The sequence below is a fragment of the Vipera berus genome (genome assembly GCF_964194415.1).
Source record: "Vipera berus genome assembly, chromosome: 7".
Lineage (NCBI taxonomy): Eukaryota > Metazoa > Chordata > Lepidosauria > Squamata > Viperidae > Vipera > Vipera berus.
Window position 1 is genome coordinate 70,988,627 of NC_138209.1, and position 25,945 is coordinate 71,014,571.

At 40.2% G+C, this 25,945-nt stretch overlaps 1 protein-coding gene across 5 annotated transcripts in view; it reads left to right on the top strand.

Moving 5' to 3' along the window:
* FRYL (FRY like transcription coactivator) overlaps nucleotides 1-25,945 on the top strand; it is a 143,974-nt gene that overhangs the window by 20,936 nt on the left and 97,093 nt on the right. For all 5 annotated transcript variants that reach the window (XR_014027030.1, XM_081332088.1, XM_081332085.1 and 2 more), the window contains 7 exons: nucleotides 15,782-15,981; nucleotides 17,535-17,588; nucleotides 19,304-19,443; nucleotides 20,628-20,724; nucleotides 21,075-21,154; nucleotides 22,094-22,174; nucleotides 22,757-22,925. Coding sequence is in view for 4 of the 5 variants with exons in the window: in XM_081332088.1 (XP_081188214.1) it covers nucleotides 15,782-15,981; nucleotides 17,535-17,588; nucleotides 19,304-19,443; nucleotides 20,628-20,724; nucleotides 21,075-21,154; nucleotides 22,094-22,174; nucleotides 22,757-22,925 (821 nt within the window). In the remaining variant the exon portion in view is untranslated. The remainder of the gene's footprint in view (nucleotides 1-15,781; nucleotides 15,982-17,534; nucleotides 17,589-19,303; nucleotides 19,444-20,627; nucleotides 20,725-21,074; nucleotides 21,155-22,093; nucleotides 22,175-22,756; nucleotides 22,926-25,945) is intronic.

Consider the following 25,945-nt stretch of genomic DNA (forward strand, 5'->3'; position numbering starts at 1 on the left):
CGGTTGCATCCTGCAGAGGCCGCGCCCGCTCCAGCTCCAGCAATGCGAACAAAGTCACGATACGTCGCGACATGTCACGTGACGCGGCGAGTTTGACACCCACTCGCTAGAAAGATGGGTTTATCAGCTCACCCGCCACATGAAAAAGAGACCGGCACGCCAGCCCTTTCCTAAGAGAGAACCAAAATGTTTCTGTGTTTGATTCTGCTGAACCGCAGCTTTTCCTTGGGATGATGATGATAATGATAAAAGGGACCTTGGAGGTCATCTAGTCCAACCCCCGGCTCATGCAGGAAACCCAATACCATTTCAGATAATTGGCTGTCCCAAGTCTCTCTTTAAAAACATCCATGGTTCAGCAGAACTCCCAAAGCAGAATATCTTCATTTCAGGTTCAAATCAAAATATGCTTCCGGTTTCACCAGGATGGATTTGATTTAAATCGAGTCGATTTAAATCATGATTTAAATCACTAGTAAAAAAAAAAGCTTGATATAAATCAACTCAATTTAAATCATAATTTTTAAAGAGCAACTGTCATCTCGCTGTTGACTCCCCGACAGTCCCATTCACTTTAATGGGACGGCTGGTGATGCGGCAGTGACACAATAAGGTGAGGGATGTGACAGGCAGCAGGTGAGTGGACGCCCGCTAACAGGCACTGGCATGTTGGATCTGAAATGACAGGTGCTCTTTAAATGTAAGGACTCATTCTTGCTGGTCTTCAGAATCTTCAATATTATTATTTGCAAACAAAATGAAGGTTTCCGACTTAGAATAATAAGCTGTCAGGTTAGTAAAACAGCGATATCGGAACCGATTTTAGGTTAATAGGTTAATCACACATAGTTGGATAACTATTCAAATTCTTTTATTTAATTAAAATATTTTTTTTAATCCCATTTATATCCCGCCCTTCTCCGAAGACTCAGGGCGGCTTACAATCTAAGCACAAATCAATGTGCTTAGCAATAGCCTTCATTCTATGTATATGCCTGCTTATTAGGGCTTTTGCCCCCCCCCCAAGCGGCATTATTACAAAGTCAGCTTATTGCCCCCAACAATCTGGGTCCTCATTTTACCTACCTCGGAAGGATGGAAGGCTGAGTCAACCTTGAGCCTGGTGGGACGCGAACCTGCACTAATGGCAGGCAGCTGGTGTTACTTAAGGAGGCCTTAGCCCACTGCTCCACCAAGTCAGTTTGAGCCTGGTACAGATGCATTTCCCTTCAAATAATCATACAGTTTATAATGTACGTAGATTTGCAAAACAATGGGATAAAGGAATATTCCCGAACTTTGTTTCATGATTTATCTCACGGTTACTGTGAAATTGTGGGAATGCATCAAGGCAGCGCATGTTATCTCAGCTTGCAGAGCTTGGATTCGTTGAATGCGTTTACCAAATATGTAAATATTGCAGAATATATACAGCCTCGTGCTACATAACTAAGCTCCATTTCACGCCGAATAAACTAAATTATTAATGTATCTTAAATAGAAAACTATACTGAGATAGATTTTTACTTCAAAAGCATTTTATTAAAATAAATTTGATAAAAAATTTTTAAAAAATCTGATTTAAATAAAAAAAAATTTTTTTTAAAAAAATCATCGATTGTTATCCACTCCTGAGTTTTACTCACAGTTAATGAGGTGAAAACTGGGCATAGCATAGACTAGTTCTTTCTCTCCTGGGTCTATTTTCACTCAGAATTGTCTTCCTACATCACCTTGGCGAGGCTTCTTCCATTAAATGCCCTTGCTAATTGCCAGACTTCAAGATTGAGCTTTCCATGTATAGAATGCACCCCCTATCTCCTGATTGTGGGCTTATCTGGAATCTTGCATCATCTTCAAAAAAATATCAAATGATACCTTTTCTGAAACGTCTAAAAATATTTTTGACTGCACGTTTTTATGATTGCTTTTAAAGGCCATTTTAATAGATGTGGCATACTGCATTACAGTTGGCTGCATTTTATCTTGAAGTTTGGTTTTTGTTCTAAGCTATTTTTTAAAAAAAATTAAAAGAGAGGTATTTTCTAGCCTGATGCTTTATGAATCTCTAAAACTATACAGAAGCGTTGACTTTTGAATATCCTTTTGTGGGCAGTAAAGTTTTAGTTCCTTGTACGCATTGCTTTTTTCTCTACATTGCAATCAACATAATCAATCATTAAGTTTCATTTAATAAACTGCTTGCTATTCATGTCGATGCACAGTTTATTTCCTGTTTGTTTAAAGTCTTACCCCAACAAGTCCCTCAATGCTAAGGGTGTTGCCACACCAAATGACCACCTTATACTTTAAATTGTAAACAGTGTGTTGGCTCCTGTTTCCAACTATGAAGTAATCTTGTCTTGTTTCCCGGTTGATTATTTTATTTCCAAAATTGCTTCTTTTCCTCTACGGGAAGGAACCTTGTCCTGTGGAGTGGGTTGTGCATTTTCCACCTGCCTTTTCACATGAGGCACAATTCATCTCAACACAAACAGAAAGAAAACTTAGAAATTTCACCACATGGCACAACTGGATAAAGCATTTTTTTTAGCGGGCAAGCCATATCCAGGCACTTCTCATTTTATAACCATTTGTTCAATGACTGTTTGAAGTTTAACAGCACCTGCTGCACAAATTGTACCTGTCCCTGGCCCCCAAAATTGCAGCTACACCTACATGGTCATGTGATCAAAATTGAGATATTTGGTAGCCTGCCTGCACTTAGGACCTCTGAGGACTTAAGAGATTTGACAACTCCTAATCTGTCTTATCTCTCATCTCCTACCTCCTATCTTTTCTCTTGGCCTCTCCTGCACTCTGCACTTCCAACCACCCCATGCTTTGCTGCTGACCTCTGTTTTCTTGCTCCCGCTGCTGAACAAGCACACCTGGCCTGGCCCTTCGTGAAGTATCTGCTGGCTGAGCCAGGGTTTCTTCCTGAGGTCACCCTGCCCTTTAGGCAAATTACACATGGCCTTCTCATAAGGCAGTGGTGGCGAACCTATTATTGTGATTCAGTGTCAGCCTGTGCTCCCAGCAGCTGAGTCCAATGAATCTGAGGGGTTTGGAGAGCCTTTGGTATCAGAGGGAGGCTCTGATGCACTGCAGGACTCGCAGCCTGGTCCCTCTAGTCATGTTCCTCATGAGGCTCAGCTGTGTGAATACAAGGTATTGGACTCAGAAGAGTCACAGCTGAATCTGTTTAGAGACGCTAAAAGCAGAAGGCAATCCAGCAGAGCAGAGAAAATCAATGAGGCAACTCAGTGAGAGGAGGAGAAGGCAGTGAGAAGCCACGCCTTGGGACTGGTAATAAAAGGGGAAGGTGTGGGCGGGGCCATGGACTGGGGGTTGGAGAACCCTGTTGTAGAAGATTTAGCAGCCAGTCCAGATCCATAGCCAAGGTCAGGTGGCTTGCAGGTCCAGTGAAGGTGCATGGAGTAGGAGTTTTGATTGGTTATCAGCAGGGCTTTTTTTGTCATAGAACGCCCAGAACGGAGTTCCGGGACCTTTTTTGTATGGAACCTTGTAGGGTAAGCAAGGCGGGTTGTATGACGTGTGTGAGTTCCGGCACCTTTTTTTAAAAAAACAAACAAAGCACTGGTTATCGGCAAAATAGAGGCTTTCTTTAAACAGGAACAAGCTGTAATGTTGGTCATGTGGAAGGTTGAGGCTCCTTTGCTCTACTTCTCTGTTCCCTGTGGCAAGTTCTCGCACTGGGAAGGGATGGCAGTTCAACCTCTTCACTTTTATGGACCCGCAACGGCTTGCATGCTGGTTATTGGACAGCCCTACCTGCAGCTGCTCATACAGTAGTCCTCTATCCAGTAATACTGGTTCAGTTCTTATGCCGTTTCAAAATTTATTAGGAGATAATATTGATCTATTTATACAGCAAGAATGGTTCGCTGTTTATTTAGAAATTTCTGATAATGTTTAATTTGACCACGGGACTTGGACCCCCCTTTTAATAGAGTTGTTGGACAACTTAAAATTTTATATACTGCACTGCTAGAGGCAGTTCTGACATTGATAAAGAAACAAGCAATTAACAATGAGGAAATGCAGCCTGCCCAGTCCTTAAAATAACAGCAATCATCCAACCACATTGCCAGACGCTACCACCATTGCCACTGCTATCATAATATCTACAGATACCTTGTTTGAAAATAAAACATTTGCAGGAATTTATTGGGTTGTAACCTTATTGTTCTTTCTAATAAAGATCATTATCAGATCTCTTTTAGATTTTGCTTTTTGAATTAACCATTTCCTAAGTTATTGAAGAAAACACTATTCATACCGGTAACATGCCCAAAGTCAAAATTGAACAAAATATATTACGGCTTAGCATAACGTATGAAGCTACTCTCAAAACAATTCTTTGATTAACAGTTGGAGAATAGTCTGTGGAGTACACTAAATTTTTATTCAACTGTATTGCGTATTAAATATTATATAACATAGAGTTCAAAATAAGGCACAGAGTAGCTGATATATTAATAATTGTGTCTACATATCAGTAAACTGCCTGCCTTGTGGTTACAAAGGCAGGCTGTAAATCAAAATTGCATATGTAAAAAGCATAAGAGATTAAGTCTAGGGGAAAAAAATCAAAACATCTTCCTCTTGTGCTCAGATTATTTAAGAGTGTCTTATTATCAAATTCTGAATGGAGAAAGAATGTGATTACCGGTAAATGAAATATGCTTACAGTAAACCAAATGGGGGAACTTTAAAGTCTATGAAAACTATAGACCAAAGAAAAGAAAAGATATAATTAAAATGATAGCATCTATTAGATCATCTCCCATAATGTTTTTTTTTAGATTTTTTTTTAATAGTGTTTTTCAGGATTATTGGTTACTGTTCCTGTTTTTGCCACTCTATGCTCTACAGAATTCTGGATTTTATGGTGTTGTTCATTGTAGTATAATCTTGGCAAAAGATAGCGAACCCCAGAAATCAAATCTCAAAAGTAAACAGAATCATGGCATTATTTTAGTGGCTAACCATATTTACCATATCTTATTATCTTGCAGTCAAAATCAGCTAGGATCGTGGCGGTATATCCCATTGTTGCTGTAATTAATAAAAATTTGGAGAAAGGCCAGGTTAGTTTGTATGCTGTCTAAAATGCATACAGAAGCTATTTCTATCTTAATTCAGTAATGTAGGTGTATGTATTTACCTATCTATAACTGTATTTCAAAAATACTTGTGTTGTATAAATGTTCATAGAGAATTTTGTGCCTATTGTGCTTTTCCATTTCTTGTCCTATAATATGCCCTAAAAATGTGTAAGCATTTTTTTCAAGAAAACTAAGCATATTTACTTACCATTTGACTCTTGACTTTGTTTAATTCTTGGTCTCCTTGAATTTTTTTTTTATACAATGAAAAGGCAGATTCATGCCCTTAGGAATACTGCTTGTTCCTTAGTCATTGTTACCATGCCAAAACAAAATTTAAATAAGCTACAAGATCAGGTCCTTTCTCTTCCTAGTTCTTTATGCATTTATATATGCACACAGGTTATTATACGTACAACGTATAATATTTTATGTGCATGCATTTGTGCAGATGTATATAGATATAAGTGATATATACAAATATTAATACATATACAAATTAATACTGATGTGATTGAATAAAACAATATTTCAATTGTATTTTTTTCTGTGTTTGTTTTACAATTCATATTTTCATTTGTTGTAAGCCAGTTTGAGTATTGTATGAACAGGAAGGATGCAAATTTAAAAAAATAAGTGGCACAAAACCACGGATATTTAATTTGAGTTAAACATATCATCAACTGCCATTGGAGAGTCATTCTTTGCAAGTTATTTATTCTGGACGACTGGTATATGATTATTGAAGCAACACCGGTGCTTTTAACATAAGCCTTTTTTTTTGCTTGTAAGCAGCCTAAAGTTAAGTGATAAGAATTCTTGGCCTTTCAGTTGGCTAAGCTTCCCTGAATAATACACACAGAGAGAGTTCCTATACAGTATAACTTGATCCTTCAAGAATAGTGCCAATTCAATTTAAGCTTAGTTCTAAACATATTCAATGCAGATGCTGTAGTTTCTTAATCAAGATCCCTTCTATCTAAGCCTCATCCCGTTACAACTTGTAGCCAGAGTTCAAAAGTGCCTTTTCTTCTCTGGGAAAAGAGGTGGATGTGAATATCTCCTGAAGGAATGATGTTTCTGATAATATCTAACTCAGACAAGGTTGTTGTGAGGAAAATAGGAGGAAGAAGGTGTCTTGGGTATACTTGCCAACTTGAGTTATTTGTAAAAGTAGTAAAAGTGAAACACAACATTAATTAATGAAATAATTTCTCCAAATAACCTGTGCAGCAGTTTCCTCTATTTTGATCAAGGTAATAATATACAGGTAGTCCTTGAGTTACAAACGTAATGGGAGTCTGCCTATTATAGTAGCAAGTTGTGACCGCTGTAAAGTGGGTCAGTCACGTGACCAATCCAGTCTCACAACCTTTTTAATAGCAAAACCATCTTAAAATGCGGTTATGTGATTGTGGGTCACTGAAAATGGCCTTAAATATGGCCCAGTTTCTGAGTGCCCCAAGTATGGTAATGTGAATGGGGAGAGTACGATGTTGAAAGTTTGAATCCGTGTCATAAGTAGCCCCCCCCAGGTAGGTCCATTAGAACTTTGAACAGTCACTAAACAACCAGCTGGAAGTTGAGGACTACCTGTATATTATTTTTGTCTAGCGGATTTCAATGTTTTTTTCCTTGACTAGTACTGAATGATGAGGCTTTAAAAATTTGCTTATAAATATGGGAAGATCAGTTTTTATTGCATTTTAGAGAAAATGGTAAGCCACGGAATTGAAAATTAAGAGGAGATGAAGAGAAGAAATTGGAACGTCATTTGAAGGGATTAAAGATTAAAATTTTCAATATGTTGCTGCTTCTGGTAGCTCCTAATAGAATTTTTTCTTGGTTGAATGGTATCAAGGTAATGATTTAGAAGCTAACCAGCTTGTATATTGTGAGATGTATGATAATGATGGGAATGACTCAGCAGGGTCTGTGTCCTTTTAAGAGCCTTTTTATAAAAGGGAAGGCTCTGCTGCTGTGTTCTCTCTCTCCTGTTTCCTGTAATTGTGGTTTGTGGAGCCTGCTCTATTAGCACGTGTATGTATATTGTTCCGGGTGCGTAATATTGTAGGTAAGATAATCCATCATTTAACATAGATCATCGTTTACTGTGTTTACTCCTGGGTTATCTCAGCATAATAAGACTGTGCATGCTCTGACAAATGGCGTACAACTATGGTGTTTGGCGTCCTACAGCCATAGTATCATTGGATCATAGGATTGGAAGGGACTTTAGAGGTCTTTTAATTCAACTCGCTGCCCAAGGCAAGAGACCTTATTGCATCCCAGACAAATGGCTATCTAATCTTTTCTTGAAGACCTCCAGCAATGGAGCAGCTACAGCTCCACGAGGAGCTATTCTACTGATTAATTCCTACTGTCAGAAAACTTCTCCTTAATTCTAGATTGGATCCATCTTTTAACAAGAGAGAGACTCTTTTAACAAAAGTCACCTGATTCCCTTTTGCAACTTTTTTTACTGCTGGCTTCTGATGAACAAAATTAATGTGCAAGTTGTGATCATCTGACATCATGCACAGCATTTCACATCGTTCACTTAACGATCACAGCCAGAACCGCTGTCATACATTGGGGCAGTCCCATGACGTCTTGCTTTGCGATTACATTGCATAGCAAGGGATTCCCAGTCCTCCTAATTGAGGATTGCCTCTATTCAGTGAGCGTGTTTTACTTAAACTGCACGACTTCTCTACTTGCAATTCTACATTCTTTTTCTATAAATGTATAACTATTTATAATATGAGGGACGCGGTGGCTCAGTGGGTTAGGACGCTGAGCTTGTCGATCAGAAGGTCGGCAGTTTGGCGGGTCGAATCCCGAGTGCCGCGTAGCAGAGTGAGCGCCTGTTACTCATCCCAGCTTCTGCCAACCTAGCAGTTCAAAAGCACATAAAAATGCAAGTAGAAAAATAGGGACCACTACGGTGGGAAGGTAACAGCGTTCCGTGCGCCTTTGGCATCTAGTCATGCTGGCCACACGACCACGGAGATGTCCTCGGACAAGCGCTGGCTCTTCGGCTTTGAAACGGAGATGAGCACCGGCCCCTAGAGTCGGAAACGACTAGCACGCATGTGCGGGGGAACCTTTACCTTATTTATAATATATATCAGTGGTGGCGAACCTATGGCACGCATGCCAGAGGCGGCACTCAGAGCCCTCTCTGTTGGCACGTGCGCTGCTGCCACCAGCAGCAAGTCCATCAGGCCGCCACCGCTGCCTGGAGCAGGAGACCCGCCCAGCACAAAGGAGGCGAAGCGGCCGACTAGCAGGCTTGAGTAGAGGTGGTAGAGCAGAGGTCACCAACCATTGTCGATTGGTGGACTGGAAGAAAAGGGAGGGGGAAGCATTTTACAAGCGTGCATGCGCGCACGGGGCCTCGAGCCCGCACGCACTGCAAATGGGGCGGGGCGAGTGCCTGTGTGATACTCACTAGCCCTGCCCCGTTCTTGCGTGGTGCAGCGCCTTGTATCTGCACCCCGTGGCACGGCAGAGGCCATTTTTGCGTCTTGCAGCATGGTGGCCCATTTTTTGCGCCCCAGTTTTTTGCGTGCCAGAGGTGGCACACAGAGGTGCCTCCCTGCCCCCCCCCAGGGCACCACAATGCTGATGCGGCCCTGGCACTTTGCGATAAATAAGTGGGTTTGGGGTTGAGGTTTGGGCACTTGGTCTCTAAAAGGTTTGCCATCACTGATATATATCAACAGCGCTGAATACTTGTAGGCTGCATCATAGTGCTTTACAGCCCTCTCTGAAGTGGTTTGCAGAGTCAGCAATCTGGCTCCTCATTTTACTGACCTTGGAAGGATGGAAGGCTGAGTCAACCTAGCTCCGATCACCGAACTCCTGGCAGTCGGTAAAATCAGCCTGTAATATTGCTTGCTAACCGCTGTGCTGCCAGAGCCCCTGTATTTATAATTTATTTTAAATACATTTAAATGCCAAAGTATTGAATTACACAACCTCCGAAGAATTTATACTAGCAGGTGATGGACGATACTTTGGGGTTCTTTCAGAATGACTTTCCCCTCACTTTTTGGGGGGGCACGCGGGGGGGGGGCAGCATCTTTCCACGGTTCCTTTCTGACAAGGAGAGAGTTGCTTCCAAGGAACTTTCCTTCCATTGCTTTTGCTACCGAGCTGGGCTGAGTTGTTGTCCTGTATTGCATGATGCTGAAATAAAACTGCTTTTATTTTTGGCTCTGTAGTTTCCTGGCGAGCAGCTTGTTGGTGTTGCAGTTGCTCGGTTGGAACTGTTTCCCTGTCTTCTGCTTTTTGGCTGTTGCTGGGTTGGGGTCGCTCTGGTTGCTGTGGCCTCTCCGCTGTAGTCACTGAAGGGGTTGGATAGATTTGTCTGCTGCTGGGTAGGCATTGTTGAGGAAGCTTTGATCGATTGTCTGTTGCTGGGTAGGCCTTGTTGAGAAAGCTTTTTTGTTTTCTTGCCTCCGAATTCCGTCTCGGTCAAGGCACGGTCAACAGCGGGGGAGAGAAAATTTTGGATGCTTTGGCTGCAAAAACGTAATCGGCATAGCCGTTTATTACATTTATGCAGCAGACACCGTAACTGTTTTTTTTTTAAAAAAATGGAAAATAACAAAACATCAAGATTGCCCCGAGTTTTCCAGATGGAGGTGGCAAGCTTTTGTTGTGATTCAGGGTCAGCCTGTGGGTTCGGCAGTTGGGTCGGACGACTCAGAGGAGGAGGGGGGTGTTGAAGACCTTGCTGAGGGGGTTGAAGACCTTGCTGAGGGGGTTGAAGATCTTGCTGATGATAGCCCTCAGCCAGGCCCCTCCCACTTGGTCACCACGGAGACCCAGCTGTGTGAGCCTGACAGTGTGGATGAAGATGACCCACAGCTGGCCCTGTTCAAGGACGCCCGACGCAGGAGGCAGTCAATTAGGAGTAAACAGAGGAAGGCAATGGGGCTTCTCAGAAGGAGGCAGAGAGAAGCCACGCCCTGAACTCTATATAAGGGGAATGTCTGGGAGGGCTGGTTTGCTGAAGGCAACCGCTCGGATGGTTCATGTTTCTTTTAGCTTCTGTTTCTTGGTTTGTCTTGTTCCGTTTGTTTTTGTGGTAATAAATTTGGCAGGCGTAATTCCAGCCTCTTGCCTTCTTGTAAAAGGGGTTGTCCCTGCCTTTTCTGCAGGGCCGGTAGCAGGCTGGTACAGAACAGCTTTGCTGAGAAGAGTTAAAATTTGTTCATGGTACACCTTGGTTAACCAAGAGGGCCTGGCAATCTCCACTGGGCTTTGCCACTAGTACTAAGCTTCCTTTGGAAGCAGGATCTAGGACAGTAGGCTTGCCTCCTGATAAGGACGGACTGTGTAGAGATGGAGGTCAAGGATATGAAGGGACCATGCGCGGAAAACTGCCTGCTCTAGTATCTTGTTATCCACATGTCCATGAGCTCATTCCAATTAGCCTTGCCAAGCACTGCAAAGAACCAGCTAGATAAGAGAGACTCTGCCCTGGCTTGGATGTTTCGGATGTTCTCTAAGATTGACTAGGGAGTACACCAATAAACAATGCTTTTGCTGTGCGTAATTTCCTGCTTGTTAAACTGTATAAATACAATAAACTCTGCGTAGGCAGACAGACATATTTGGGACACCCTGTGTTGACTGGTCTCTGAATCCCACAGAGATCATCAGTAGTTCCTTTTGGATGTCCTCGTCAAACTTTTATTCAGGGCCTTGGTTGTTGTTGTTAGTTGCGAAGTTGTGTCCGACCCATCGCGACCCCATGGACAACGTTCCTCCAGGCCTTCCTGTCCTCTACCATCTTCTGGAGTCCATTTAGGCTCACGCCTCCTGCTTCAGTGACTCCATCCAGCCACCTCATTCTCTGCCATCCCCTTCTTCTCTTGCCCTCAATCTTCCCCAGCATGAGGCTCTTCTCCAGTGAGTCCTTCCTTCTCATTAGGTGGCCAGAGTATTTGAGTTTCAGCTTCAGGATCTGGCCTTCCAAAGAGCAGTCAGGATTGATCTCCTCTAGGACTGATTCATTTGCAGTAGTTCATTTCCCTCAGCACATTGCCATTCTGAACTCCTAAATCAGGTTTGTGGAGAATCACTTTAATGTCCCGTCTTATTGGCAAGAAGGAACAGGGGTGCAGAAAGTCAGATATCATTGCTATTCACAAGACTTCGATCTAATTCATTCTCCTTCCTTCGCTTCCCTGTCTAATGAAACCTGATTTGTTTCTGCCTCTGGAATGGTAGCCAAGAAGGCCATATCTCCACCATTGTTATAATTCTCCATGCTTTCTTTGTTGTTGTATGTAGTATGTTTAGGGGTGTGTGTGTGTGTGTGTCGTGTCTGTGTTTCACTTTCAGAGCAGGCAACTAAGTTTCATTTCTCACGTGTGCCGTTGTGCCCACATTTTTGATGTCTGCTGTTGTGCCCACAGTAAAAAAAATGACAATAAAGGTTATCATATTCATATCTTATTCCAGAAAGAGTGCAGAGAAGAGCAACAAAGATGATTAGGGGACTGGAGGCTAAAACATACAAGGAACGGTTGCTGGAATTGGGTATGTCAAGATTAATGAAGAGAAGGACGAGGGGGGACATGATAGCAGCGTTCCAATATCTCAGGGGCTGCCCCAAAGAAGAGGGAGTCAAGCTATTCTCCAAAGCACCCGAAGGCAGGATGAGAAGCAACAGGTGGAAACTAGCCAAGGAGAGAAGCAACCTGGAACTAAGGAGAAACTTCCTGACAGTTAGAACAACTGTTAGAACAACAGTGGGACAACCTGCCTCCAGAAGCTGTGAATGCTCCAACACAGTGTTCCAATATTTGAGGGGCTGCCACAAATTAGAGGGGCTAACTTATTTTCTAAAGCACCAGGAGACAAGAAACAATGCATGGAAACTAATTAAGCGAGAAGCAATGTAGAACTAAGGAGAAAATTCCTAACAGTGAAAACAATTAACCAGTGGAACATCTTGCCTTCAGACGTTGTGGGTGCTTCATCATTGGAGGCTTTTAAGAAGAGACTGGACAGCCATTTGTCCGAAATGGTATAGGGTTTCCTGCCTGAGCAGGGGTTTGGACTAGATGACCTCCTAAGGTCCCTTCCAACTTCATCATCATCATCATCATCATCATCTATCTTCTTGAATCAGGTTTTTCAGTAGCTTTGTACCTGAGTTGCTCCTTGGACTGTAGATGGTCTTGTGAAGCATTATGTGTCCAGGTTTATCACCCCCAGCAAAAACAGGTCTCTCCACTATGTGTTTTTTGAAAAGCTATTTTTTTATGATTGAAAAAGACTTCCTGCATTTCATTTTAAAGATTTGAAGTATTGATATATATGTGAAAACAGCCTCATTAGAGCAATTACATAGGTAGTGAACCTCTAGCATCACAAACGTTTCTCAGGTTTTATTGATGCAGAAATTGTTTGTACGGGCCCTTTTATTTGAACTACAATGGGGAAAAACTTCTGGTTTTTTTTAGTTATTAAGTCTTCTCTGTTCTTAAAAGAACATCGATACAGATCTGCCCAACTACTTGCAAAGCAATATTCAGCACCTTGTCAGTATTTCGACAGCAAAACAATTTCGGGCACAATTTATATTGAAAAGTCACGTCTAATTCAGCAATTTGTTACCAGTGCTGAATTGCAGTCATCAGTTATTGCAGCAGTCACCATTTTTATCTGGGTTGGCAGAGTCTCCCTTATTCATCTCTGCTTCCTGGTTCTCGTCAAATATATATTGAATAATGCTTACGTTGGCCTCGGAAGTTTTGTGCGAAAGGAGTTGAATTTTTTTTTAGCTTGTTCTGTTTGAAAAGGTTGTGTGTTTTTTTCCCCTTAGGAAAGGCTTTTCAGTTTGAAATGAGTGGGCCCATCGTTTCCGTTACTTCACTTATCAATTGTCACTTATCTATTCTATTGGAGATAGAAAAATATTACACTGCCCCAGTGCAATCTGAATTTTCTTTTAGATTATTTTAGTCAAGACAAGACGAATCTCAACAGGCTGTAAAGGAAAAGCATTCACCATCGCCGTGAATATGAGTAAGCGAAGGGTTGACTGCTGTCCCTGGCCCCTTTTTTGTGATCTTCAGAGCATCCAGCAAAATCTAATCCAAAATGCTGACTCACCCACCGTAGGATATAGTTTTTGGAACTTTGCTTTGTAATAAGGTAGAATAGGATGTAATGGAATCTTGATATATTTAGGGCTATAATAAACTTAAGAGCCTGCTAGAGTTTCCTTCCGTTGTTTTCTTATATGATGCAGGATTTACAAGGGTGTGTGGTGTGTGTGTGTGTGATATATTTTGAATCTCGTACTTACCTCTTTAAGATTTAGATTTCCTTTACTGTCTCTTATCTGTTAATGGCTTTCATGGGTGGAACTGTTTGTTTTTTGTGTTGTCCTTTTTGAACAAAACAAGGGACACGGTGGCTCAGTGGGTTAGGACGCTGAGCTTGTCGATCAGAAGGTCGGCAGTTTGGCGGGTCGAATCCCGAGTGCCGCGTAACAGAGTGAGCGCCTGTTACTCGTCCCAGCTTCTGCCAACCTAGCAGTTCGAAAGCACGTAAAAAATGCAAGTAGAAAAATAGGGACCACTACGGTGGGAAGGTAACAGCCTTCCGTGCGCCTTTGGCGTCTAGTCATGCCGGCCACATGACCACGGAGACGTCCTCGGACAAGCGCTGGCTCTTCGGCTTTGAAACGGAGATGAGCACCGGCCCCTAGAGTCGGAAACGACTAGCACGCATGTGCGGGGGAATCTTTACCTTTACCTCTTGAACAAAAGGCATAGATCTTGACTAGGCAGCAGTGTTTTGGTTTGGTATACCGTTCACGAGGACGGATATTTTGGGCTTTCTGGAGAATGAGGATTAGCTCACTCGGAAAGGAAATTATGCAGATCAGCGAAAGACCGAATCCTTTCAGTTTTTCAGTCTGCCCTCAATTGTTGCTTGGAGTGTGATGGGCGGTCTCTACATTTAACGAACAGAAAATGTACTTATCCCTTTGATTTGTTGTTGGGGTGGAGAATTTGCCAAAGTTGAACCACTCAATTCGGGGAACCATTTTGCTGGTAGCTTGGCTGTTGGGGCTGGTAACATACAACATTAATTTTGCAGGGCCTGCAATTGGCTTTCAATTTAAGGTTCACCTGTAAAAACCTTCATGACTAGACACCTGGTATGTAAGTCTGCTTGCTCCAACTGGAATCAAAGTGGATTCTCTGGAGCATTTTTTTTTTGCCCCATGCTTTCAAGATTTATGGCGGAAATGAATTTGAAGATGCAGCTTTTCTGTTTTGATGCCGATGCTTTATATTCCCCCCCCCCAGTGGAGATCGACCTGACGTCTTCCTTTGATTTCCAGAAAGATTCTGAAAATTGAGCCATTTCGGAAGGGGTTCTCCTAATTTAAGAACTCTGCTGTATTACATTTCTTTGTTTTTGTCTTCATTTGATTTTTTTAAAAAAAAAAATTCGCGTTTTATGGCATCTTTTAGCTATGCTGTGTATGTTTTACATATTTGTTATATTCTGTAGCAGCTGCTGAGATTGCACTGGATATAAGTCAAATAAATAAATTAAAACTACTAAGACATTTTTTTAAAATATTTTTATTTTAATCCCACTTATATCCCGCCCTTCTCCGAAGACTCAGGGCGGCTTACAATCTAAGAAGCACAAATCAATGTGCTTAGCAATAGCCTTCATTCTATGTATATGCCTGCTTATTAGGGCTTTCGCCCCGCCGCCCCCCAAGCGGCATTATTGCAAAGTCAGCTTAATTGCCCCCAACAATCTGGGTCCTCATTTTACCTACCTCGGAAGGATGGAAGGCTGAGTCAACCTTGAGCCTGGTGGGACTCGAACCTGCACTAATTGCAGGCAGCTGGTGTTACTTAAGGAGGCATTAGCCCACTACTCCACCAAGGCTTACTTTGTTTCTTTGACTATCACTTCCCAAAAGGGGGGAAAAAACCAATTATTAGTTACAGAATACGGAATAACAGTCCAGGGGTCCCCAACCTCCTGTCTGTGGACCGGTACCGGGCCGCAGCATGCCACCAACCAGTCCGCACAAACAAGCAAACCCCATTGTGGGATGCAGGCAGCAACACAAAACCACGTACTCTGCTGTCCGTGGAAAAATCTTTCTCCACGGAACTGGCCCCTGGTGTCCAAAAGGTTGGGGGACCCCTCTTCTAGTCCAACCCCCTACTCAAGCAGGAGATCCTCTACCATTCCAGACAAATGGCTGACCAATCCTGCAATGATGGATCACCCCAGAGAAATATAGTTAGATAATCCCTAACAGCCTCGATAGTTTTCAATTGCTTTTCTGTTTGTACTGTGTCTATTGATAGCACAATAAGTACTGCAAAGAGAGCCCAAACTGCCTATGTTTATCCCCAGTAACTTTGTTTTAGTCACCTATGGTCCCAGTGATTCTTATCCTTCATTGTATACATTTTTCTTACGCTTCAGTTGGGAACCAACTGAGAACTTTCTCCTCTCCTCCTAGAGGCTTTCCTTAATTTCTAACCTCCTAAAATATTCTGGTTGTTTGTAAGAAATGCTGATACTTTTTGATCGGCTTCATTATTAATGATCCACGTTTCTTTCTATTCCTCTAGCATCAGCACAAGCCAGAAGCACTGCTAAGCACAGAATTTCTCCCACCATCAGTTCTACCTGGGAAAAGAGAAGTGTCATCATGTCTAATATTACCATTGATCCGGATGTCAAACCTGGTGAATATGTCATCAAGAGCCTCTTTACTGAGTTTGCTATTCAAGCTGAAAAGAAAATTGAAGTTGTAATGGCTGAACCTTTGGTGAGTTCTGTTTGCAGCCTTCTTTCAGGTTCCCCCCCCCTTAAATTACCGTATTTATCGGCGTATAACACACACTTTTTCTTCTGAAAATAGGGGGCAAATGATGTGTGCGTGTTATACGCCGATATAATGTTAATGACCCATAGTAAATACCGCACAGCAGCGCGAAATTTAAGTTTTTTTCCTGAAATTTCCTTTTTAAAATGAGGTGCGTGTTATACGCCGGTGCGTGTTATACGCCGATAAATACGGTACTTAATCTTAATTTGGAAGAAAAAAAAACCAGTGAAAAGCTGTAATATGCAATGAAGCACAATGAAATGTTAATTTCCTCTCCTTTCCTTTCTCATTCCGAGTAGCTAATTTCTTGTAAGATCAGAGTTACAAGGGTGTTAACATAAAAATACTTAGTATAAGCAAACGGAAGTACTTAAGAGATTTTACAAATTATAAAACTTGAAAATAGAACTATATTAGCCAAGAGCAGACTTATTTTGTATCTGATTAAAATTCCCGTTGTTGTTGTTAGCTGCGAAGTCGTGTCTGACCTATCGCGACCCCATGGACAACGTTCCTCCAGGCCTTCCTGTCCTCTACCATCTTCTGGAGTCCATTTAAGCTCACAAAATTCCCTTTATATTATTACAATTTGAGTATACCTTAAATCCAGATATTTTTAGCTGACATGAATTAACTAGATTTAAATGTTGGCAGTTAAGGCTATTTTAATAGAAATATACTGTTGGTAGTTGTTTCTTATAGGATCTGAACAGCTTTTAATAACATTGAATATGATATTGAATATAACATTGGTACGGTGTATCTTGTTAGATCAGTTATCAAGATTAGTTGAAGTTCAGTTTTTTTTGCTTCAGCAAGAGTTTTCTCACTTTTTTAATGGGAAAGGGACAAAAGTTAAATTAAAAAATACTTGTGGAACTGTTAATTTTAATTTTTCCCCACCGTTTTCCACTCCTGGTTTTCTAATGGATCATAATACAATTTTTTAATCTGATCAGTATTGTTACATTATAATTAAATATAATTAAATTAAATGTTATTTCTGTTTTCCTCTTAGGTTTTATAATTGCTTCTTTTTTTAAAAAAAAATTGTTTTAACTGTTCTAACTTGTAAATACGAAGTGCTTTTAATTCTGTCTGTGACCAGCCATATGTTAAATAAATAAATTACATTATAATTGGATTGAATTTTTTGAAATTTATTTGTACTCTTGGATTAATTAAATCAATTTAATCATATATTTTTATTAAATATTCCTTCATAGTATGAACTAGACTTTTTTGTTGAAATTTGGTGGTATTATATCTATTTTTGACTTGTGAAATAAGATGGGTAAGCATGCATGTATAAACATTCTTAGCAACACCATTAATTAAAGATTTATGTTGTATGTAGTAAATGCATTTCAATATAACGTAGAACTATATTTCAAAAATTAAATCTAGAAGAAAAGAGATCAGTTTGAATTATATTGGGTACACGTATAATACTGCATTATGTGTAACTCAATGCTTTATTATTCCTATTTTAGGAAAAACTCTTGTCTAGATCTCTTCAGAGAGGTGAAGATCTTCAGTTTGATCAGGTTGGTAAAATTACTTTACAAAACTTAAAACCCTGTATTTGATAGGGTGCTTAAGTAGCTGAGGCCATAGAAATCTACTGTGTACATTTCCTAGGGACTGTAAGCTGGTTGACAGATTTTGTTGCACAAGTTGGCTAAAAGCAGGTTTCTGTGATATTTTATATTTGAAACATTTCAGAATTCTTTTTTCTTAGTTCAGAAGTTGTTAATTGCATCAAAGATACAGTAGTGCTTAAAGGTTTGTGGACCTTTTTGAATTTTCAGTATTTCTGCACAAGTATTACCGAAAATATGATCCGTTCTCCACACAAGTCCTGTAACTAGATAAAGAGAACCCACTTAAACACATTGGTCAAAAACATTGTACTGATTCAATTGTTTATTGGAGAAAATGGTTAGGGGTACATAAAATTTCTTACATCTTCTTATATCAAGTTTGGGATTCTATCACTGCCTAAATGTTAACCACCAATAGGAAAACATGTTAACCTATAATGTCAAATTGTGGTTTGTGAATCTATTGGGAGATCATGAGAATTCTTGAAAGAAGCTGCAGTTTTTTAAAAAATTACCTCAGGTATGGCTAATGAAACTCAAGACTTTTGTACATGGTATTTTTCCACGTGGTTTCTTTTCTTGGTTAGATGCAAGGATTCTTTAAATTACATATAAAGAATTCTACATTATAAACCATCAATAAAGCATTTTATATTCTATAATTTATAAGACCTATAAATTATGGCTTTTCTGAGAAATATTTTTATGTCTCTTGGCACCTGCACAAACCGCTGTAGTAGTAGTAGTAAGAAGAAGAAGAAGAAGGTGGTTAGTTGGAAGGGACCTTGGAGGTCATCTAGTCCAACCCCCTGCTCAGGCAGGAAACCCTATACCATTTCAGACAAATGGCTGTCCAGTCTCTTCTTAAAAACTTCCAGTGTTGGAGCATTCACAGCTTCTGGAGGCAGGTTGTTCCACTGATTAATTGTTCTCAGTCAGGAAATTTCTCCTTTGTTCTAGGTTGCTTCTCTCCTTGGTCAGTTTCCATCCGTTGCTTCTTGTCCTGCCTTCAGGCACTTTGGAGAATAGCTTGACTCCCTCTTCTTTGGGGCAGCCCCTGAGATATTGGAACACTGCTATCATGTCACCCCTAGTCCTTCTCTTCATTAAACTAGACATACCCAATTGCTGCAACCGTTCCCTATATGTTAATAGCATCGAGAATACCCGTGTAGAAGATTATACGATCGTAAAGTTAGCGTGTTTCACTATTTTAAATGTCGAGTCCTTCAGAATGGAAATGTTTCTGTTGGGTGGCAGCGCCATATTGTGTGAATCACGTTTTTCTACAGTTGCTGTTACACCCATCAAAAAGAAATGTGGAATGAGAAATGAGTCGCTGTCCTAAAAAGAAAAAAGAAAGATGATTATTTTTTATTTTTAAAAAATCAAATTCATTTATCTATTAAGGATCACAGTGCAGAGTTTTGAGAACACAGAACTAGTATAATTTTTAGTACAAAGCTGGGTGTTTATGTTTGAATAAATATATGTTGAGATATTTTTTTTACCGCAGCATAAAAACGACAGATGATGCCAGGGTGTTTCAGCTGCGCTACAGTTTGTATATCCACCCACAAATATCTTAAGAAGATTCTCGAAAAGATATTATATAGATCAGTAACTTTATAGAAACCCTTAATATTTTATCTTGACAGTTGATAAGCTCTATGAGCTCAGTAGCAGAGCACTGTCTTCCCTCCTTATTACGCACCTTGTTTGACTGGTACAAACGCCAAAATGGAACTGAAGATGAATCCTATGAATACAGGCCTCGGTCCAGCACAAAGTCTAAAGGGTGAGTGCATTGTAGTGATAAACACCTGTGGATAATTGCACCCTCTAATGACATATTCCAAGACTAATTAGACTTTTTATAAATGTCCGCTTTAACATGGTCTAAACATATTAGGCTTGTCATCTGTCAACTTTAAACTCCACCCCAGTCCATGCTTTCATATAGGTTAGTCTCCAACTTCACAACTGGATAAACTTAAATAACAGATAATACTTAAAGGTAAAGGTAAAGCTTCCCCCGCACATGCGTGCTAGTCGTTTCCCACTAGCCATTTCAAAGCCAAAGAGCCAGCGCTTGTCCGAGGACGTCTCCGTGATCATGTGGCCGGCATGACTCGATGCCAAAGGCGCACGGAACGCTGTTACCTTCCCACCGTAGTGGTCCCTATTTTTCTACTTGCATTTTTTACGTGCTTTCGAACTGCAAGGTTGGCAGAAGCTGGGACGAGTAACAGGCGCTCGCTCTGTTATGCGGCACTCGGGATTCGACCCACCAAACGGCCAACCTTCTGATCGACAAGCTCAGCATCCTAACCCACTGAGCCACCACGTCCCTTTTTAGATAATACTTATGGCTGGTCAAACATTGAAACGTAGCTTTAAGGAATTAATAAATGTGATGCTGTGAATACAAGGTTCACCATGCGAGACCAGGCCGTTCTAGCCTGCAACTTAAAATGGCAGAAGATGGCAAAAATAATTTGTTTGGGGGAAAAATAATTCAAAGAAGATTGTAAATTTTCTAAAAACAATAAAGCAGCACGTGCTAATGGCTAGTCAGAGCTGATCAGTTATTTGATTATAGCCACAAGCAGGAAAATGTAAGTAGCTTTAAACTCAAGATACTCAAAAGCAATTAGCAAATTGTCTACTGTAATTCCTTGTTTGATTAAATATAGCAGAAGTTCCTGACTGTTGCTTTGAGCATTAATGATCAGTTGGGTGTTTCTCTGGACTTAAATTTCCTAATAGATTTTTTTTCCTATTTTCTTTTTAATTCTTTTTGCTGCTGTCAGATTGTAAGGGCAGTATGGAATTCCAGGATAAAGATGGGCATTGGTGTAGAAAGATATTGTGTAACTTTTTTGACTGTATGCATGTACACAAAAAGTTACATGTATTTCTGTTTTGAGAAAGTAGCTTGTCTTAATGTCAAATATGTCTGATATATTTTTTTTCTTTTAGAGATGAGCAGCAGCGCGAGAGAGATTACCTACTTGAACGAAGGGACTTAGCCGTAGATTTTATTTTTTGCTTAGTTTTAGTAGAAGTTCTAAAACAGGTAAGTTCTTGAATTTCTGTTATATATAAGCTATTTTTTTAATTACAAAAAAAAAACAGCTGAATGTCTTTGTATTCTGCTTAGAGATGGAGCGCTAAACTGCGACATGCTAGTCTCATTTTCTTAATTGTGCACTCCAAAGTATAGTTCTGTTAAAATGAAATAAATATTTCTGTGGGAAAAGGAGGGTTCAGAATTGTAGCATGTCATTTAATTTATTCAGATACCCAAATAAAAATACGTCCTTCTGTTTATTTGCACATATGTTTATCCAGTAACAGTGACAATCCACATTCCAGCAAAATGTCTTAAGCCATAAGGATAAGGAGTACATGCCCTCTCTATTACAGATACCTGTTCATCCAGTGCCTGACCCCTTAGTTCATGAAGTTCTAAATTTGGCTTTCAAGCACTTTAAACACAAGGAAGGGTAAGTATATTTAGGAAACCAAATATATTTAAATATTTCTGACTTTTGAGTGAGTAGTGACAATTCCAGTATCTCAGGGAAGTTGCGCTAACGCAGATGGTTTTTTTTTTGAGTTTATCTTGTTAATAAAAAGCTAGCCTAAGTATTATTTATATATTATTATTATTTTTTGCTAAACAACACCTTCATGATTTAACGGGTACCCATCCTGTTGAGTTTGTCTACATTTATTCCTAAAGAAATTGTATAAAATTGAGGCCTGCCAAGGGCTTGGATCCCATGAGAAAGAACATGCAAGCACCCCCTTCCCATCCTATATTGCAAAATAATAGCATCCGTATTAAAATGCTGATGTAAGAATATCTAAAATGGTGTGATAGTTAATAAATAGCTCTGAATGGATACAGTAAAATTAAACGAGTCGACATTATCAACATTTAAAATTCTGCCTAGATGTGTAGGACATTTCCTCTCTGCAATGATCGCACGATTCTTGGGCTTGTTGCTATAGGATTAGTGCAACATTTGGTACAAATATTGGTACAACAGGGATTTTTGCACCATTGTGAATTAAAATGGCAATATGGATGATTCTTTCAGGTTCTGGTAGCTGTCAGGAGCAGAGAACAAATGATCTGAAAGTTTTGTGAGAAAGGGCTGTCAGGGTGCCTCTGTAGGTGTGGCATTGATTCCCTAGATCTGTTACAGCAGTGGCCCCCAGCCTTTTGTTTAATGCCCTTGTGATTTGCTTAACAATCATCATAAAAATTGTAAAATCGAGTCTGATTCGACATACACAACCACAGCAAGTGACAGTGGAAATACAAGTGCCAGTTGTGGCTGTAAGTTGAGGTCTGCCTGTATGTGCAGCATTGTCTTAGTTGTATCCTAATATCAAAACGTGTGGTTTTTCTTTTGTACATTTTCTTTTCATTGTAGGTATTCAGGGACCAACACTGGAAATGTCCATATCATTGCAGATTTATATGCAGAAGTGATAGGGGTTCTTGCCCAATCAAAGTAAGCGACTTCTTTTTCAACAGTCAAAAATGTCGTCTTTGCCACATCTTTATGTATAACTGTAAATGCTTAGTGGGCATTTAATTGGGCTACTGTATTTAATATTTCTTTTAATTTTTATATATTGTATTTTATTGTATTGCCCTGTACACTGCCCTGAGTCCTTCGGGAGAAGGGCGGTATAAAAATTAAATTATTATTATTATTATCATAGGTAATGTGCTTTTTTAGCATAACAAATAATTATTTAGTTAACTATTAATATCATCTAGTGATCGGTTGTCACAGAGATAAATTGTGTTGCAAGTATCTCTCTTAATGAGTGCATTCACTTTGAGTATTTTCTTTTAAAATGTTTTTTCTTTCCTATCTCAAACACACAAGAATGGTTGTTGGTGACGTCGCTGTTAAAAGTCAAACTGACTTTCTCATATATCCTAATGTGATCTAATATGGCCCAGTATTGTCTGTACGGTTGTAAATGTCTTTTTTAAAAAATGGGTGCAATTATTTTACTGTTTACGGGAAATCGTTTTATCCATTCTTTTTGAAAACCTTGCTATCTGCCTCTTTTTGACTTAGGTTTCAAGCTGTTAGAAAAAAATTTGTTACAGAATTAAAGGAACTGAGGCAAAAAGAACAGAGTCCTCATGTGGTACAAAGTATCATCAGCTTAATTATGGGGATGAAGTTTTTCAGAGTAAAAATGTATCCTGTGGAAGATTTTGAAGCATCATTTCAGTTCATGCAGGTAAGCTATTTCCTTCTATCATAGATAAGGATCCTTCATTAGTTTATACTTTACAGAATACATGAGTGCAGGTTGTTGCTATATGTTTCCTTAAAATTAAGTAGAAAAAGAAATAAAGGATAGTAAAGTGGACACAGATAAAAGACCATGGAAATGTTTAAGTATGTGACATTCTGTTTGAAGGAAAGTTGGACTTTGAAGAAGCAGGATAGAAGTAGTTCTGATTCTTTTGAACTATGCTGTTGGGGGGAAAAAATCTTAATACTGTGGGGTAGCCAAGAAAAGGAATTCTATTGAACAAATTAACCTAACATCTTTATTCAAGCCATGAATGCTTAGGACAGTGATGGCGAACCTTTTAGAGACCGAGTGCCAAAAACGCAACCCAAAACCCACTAATTTATTACAAAGTGCCAGAGCCGCATCAGCATTGTGGTGCCCTTGGGGGCGGGGGCAGGGAAGGGTCTCTGAGTGCTGCTTTGGCACGCAAAAACCAGGGTTGCAAAAATGGGCTGCAAGGCGCAAAAATGGCCGCCGCCACGGGGTGCAGATACAAGGCGCTGCACCACACAAGAACAGGGCAGGGCTAGTTAGTATCACGCAGGCACTAGCCCCACCCCATTTGCAGCCCCTCCCTTTTCTTCCAGTCCACCAATCAACAATGATTGGTGACCTCTACTCTACCACCTCTACTCGAGAATGTAATCGGCCAATTCGCCTCCTTTGTGCTGGATGGGGCTCCTGCTCCGGGCGGCGGTGGCAGCCTGATGGACCTGCTGCTGACGGCGGTGGCAAGTGTGCCAACAGAGAGGGCTCTGAGTGCCGCCTCTGGCATTCGTGCCATAGGTTTGCCACCACTGGCTTAGGACAATATTATCATATTTTGACCACCACATATGTAAATCTAGCTCTCAGGAGAAGCCTGTTATGATGAGCAAGGCAGAAAGAAAGAGAAGAAGGCAACCATCAAGAAGTTGGATGGACGCAGTTACAGTGGCAATGAGGGTACCATTGGAAAGCTTTAAAGGACCAAGTTGGGAACAGAACATCCTGGAAAAAATTATATGGTTGCAAAGTGCCGATATGACTTGATGGCATATAATCAAATGATATTATTCTTAGGCTTAATTGTAACTTAGTTAAGCATAGGAATTGCAAGTTGAGCTGGGAGTTATACAGTATGTGTGAGAGGAGTAGTAAGAGAAGTGGCATAATGCAGATCTTTTAGTACGAATATGCAAGAATGGAGTCTTTAAGGAGTCAAGAATGAAAATTAGCTGTAAAGATACATAGGTATAGCTATATATATATGTAAAGATAGAAAATTATTAAAATGGTGTGAGACTTTGAGTGTAAAAGAGGAGGACCTGTGTGAAATTTAGGAGTAATCAAGGTGGGTAGGAATATAGAGAATACTGGAAATCTTATTAATGTCCTGCTTCACCAATTGGAAAAATTATGACTGCCACGTTTAAAACTATGTAACATCTCAGATGTGCTTCTAACTTAATTATTTATTTATTTTATTTATTTTATTTTAATCCCATTTATATCCCGCCCTTCTCCAAAGACTCAGGGCGGCTTACAATTTAAGCACAAACCAATGTGCTTAGCAGTAGCCTTCATTCTATGTATATGCCTGCTTATTAGGGCTTTCGCCCCCCCCCCCCCAGCGGCATTATTACAAAGTCAGCTTAATTGCCCCCAACAATCTGGGTCCTCATTTTACCTACCTTGGAAGGATGGAAGGCTGAGTCAACCTTGAGCCTGGTGGGACTCGAACCTGCACTAATTGCAGGCAGCTGGTGTTACTTAAGGAGGCGTTAGCCCACTGCTCCACCAAGGCTCTAATGATAATTACATTGCATTATAATACAAATGGAAGAAAAAGGCACTGTGTATATGGCAAGAAGGTTTATTTATCTTAGCCTAAAAAGCTGAAGGAATTTCATCTGGACTGGTAATTGCTATGTTTATTATTGGCTGAGTTGGGATAAATTCCTTTCTCTGTGCATTTATTTATTTCAGTGTATGTTTTATTTATTTATTAAATTTATATGCCACCCATCTCGCCTGTTTCAGACACACGACTCTGGGCAGTTCATAGCAATTAAAATTCTACAAAAAACAACAAAAACAAAAAAGAACATACATAAATACAAACTAATCTTAAAAACATAATAAATTTTTTAAAAAAATCAATTAAAAAAATCAGTAACTGAAGATGACCAAGATCAAGAGCAATCAGCAGAACCACAATACAGATTCTACCGCGCACCCATATAACCCAAGCCCAACGCCAAAACCAAGACTTTAGGCCAGAGGTCTCCAACCATTTGGGCACCGGGGACCGGTTCTGGGGAGAAAAGGTTTTCCACGGACCGGAGAGTGCGTGGTTTTGTGTGCTGCCTGCACCCCACAGATGAGGTTTTGCTTAGTTGTGCAGATCGGTTGTTGGTATGCCGCAGCGCGGTACCAGTCCATGGACCGGGGGTTGGGGACCCCTGCTTTAGGCCTTATGGAAAGTCAGTAGGATGGGGGCCAGTCGAATCTCCAGAAGGATAATAGAGAAAATTCTGTCTTCCTAGGCCCCACTAGATGGCACTCTTCAGCAGTCCCATGCTGTGAAGGACGTTATAAATTATACTGTCATCTTGAATTGAACACAGAAACATTCTGATAACCAGTGCAACTTGTGGGATGGAGGTGTAACATGCTCGATACTTGAAATTTCTTCACCGTTTAAAAAGTTAAAAGAAAACCAGCAGATTAAACCTAAATTGGAAAAGTTACTTTCACCCTACCGGACGATCAGCACAAAGCCGTTGGCTAGTAGGAATTCTTGAATTCTAATCCCCAAAACATCTGAAATAAAATTCAAATTATGTAGTGGTTTACATATTATTTATTTCCTGTAAAGAATGTTAATGTATAACCCGCTACAATTAGATTACTAGTTGCAGTGGGTTATACATTAACATCCTTTACAGGAAATAAGTTAGGGGAAAAGAAAGACTCTC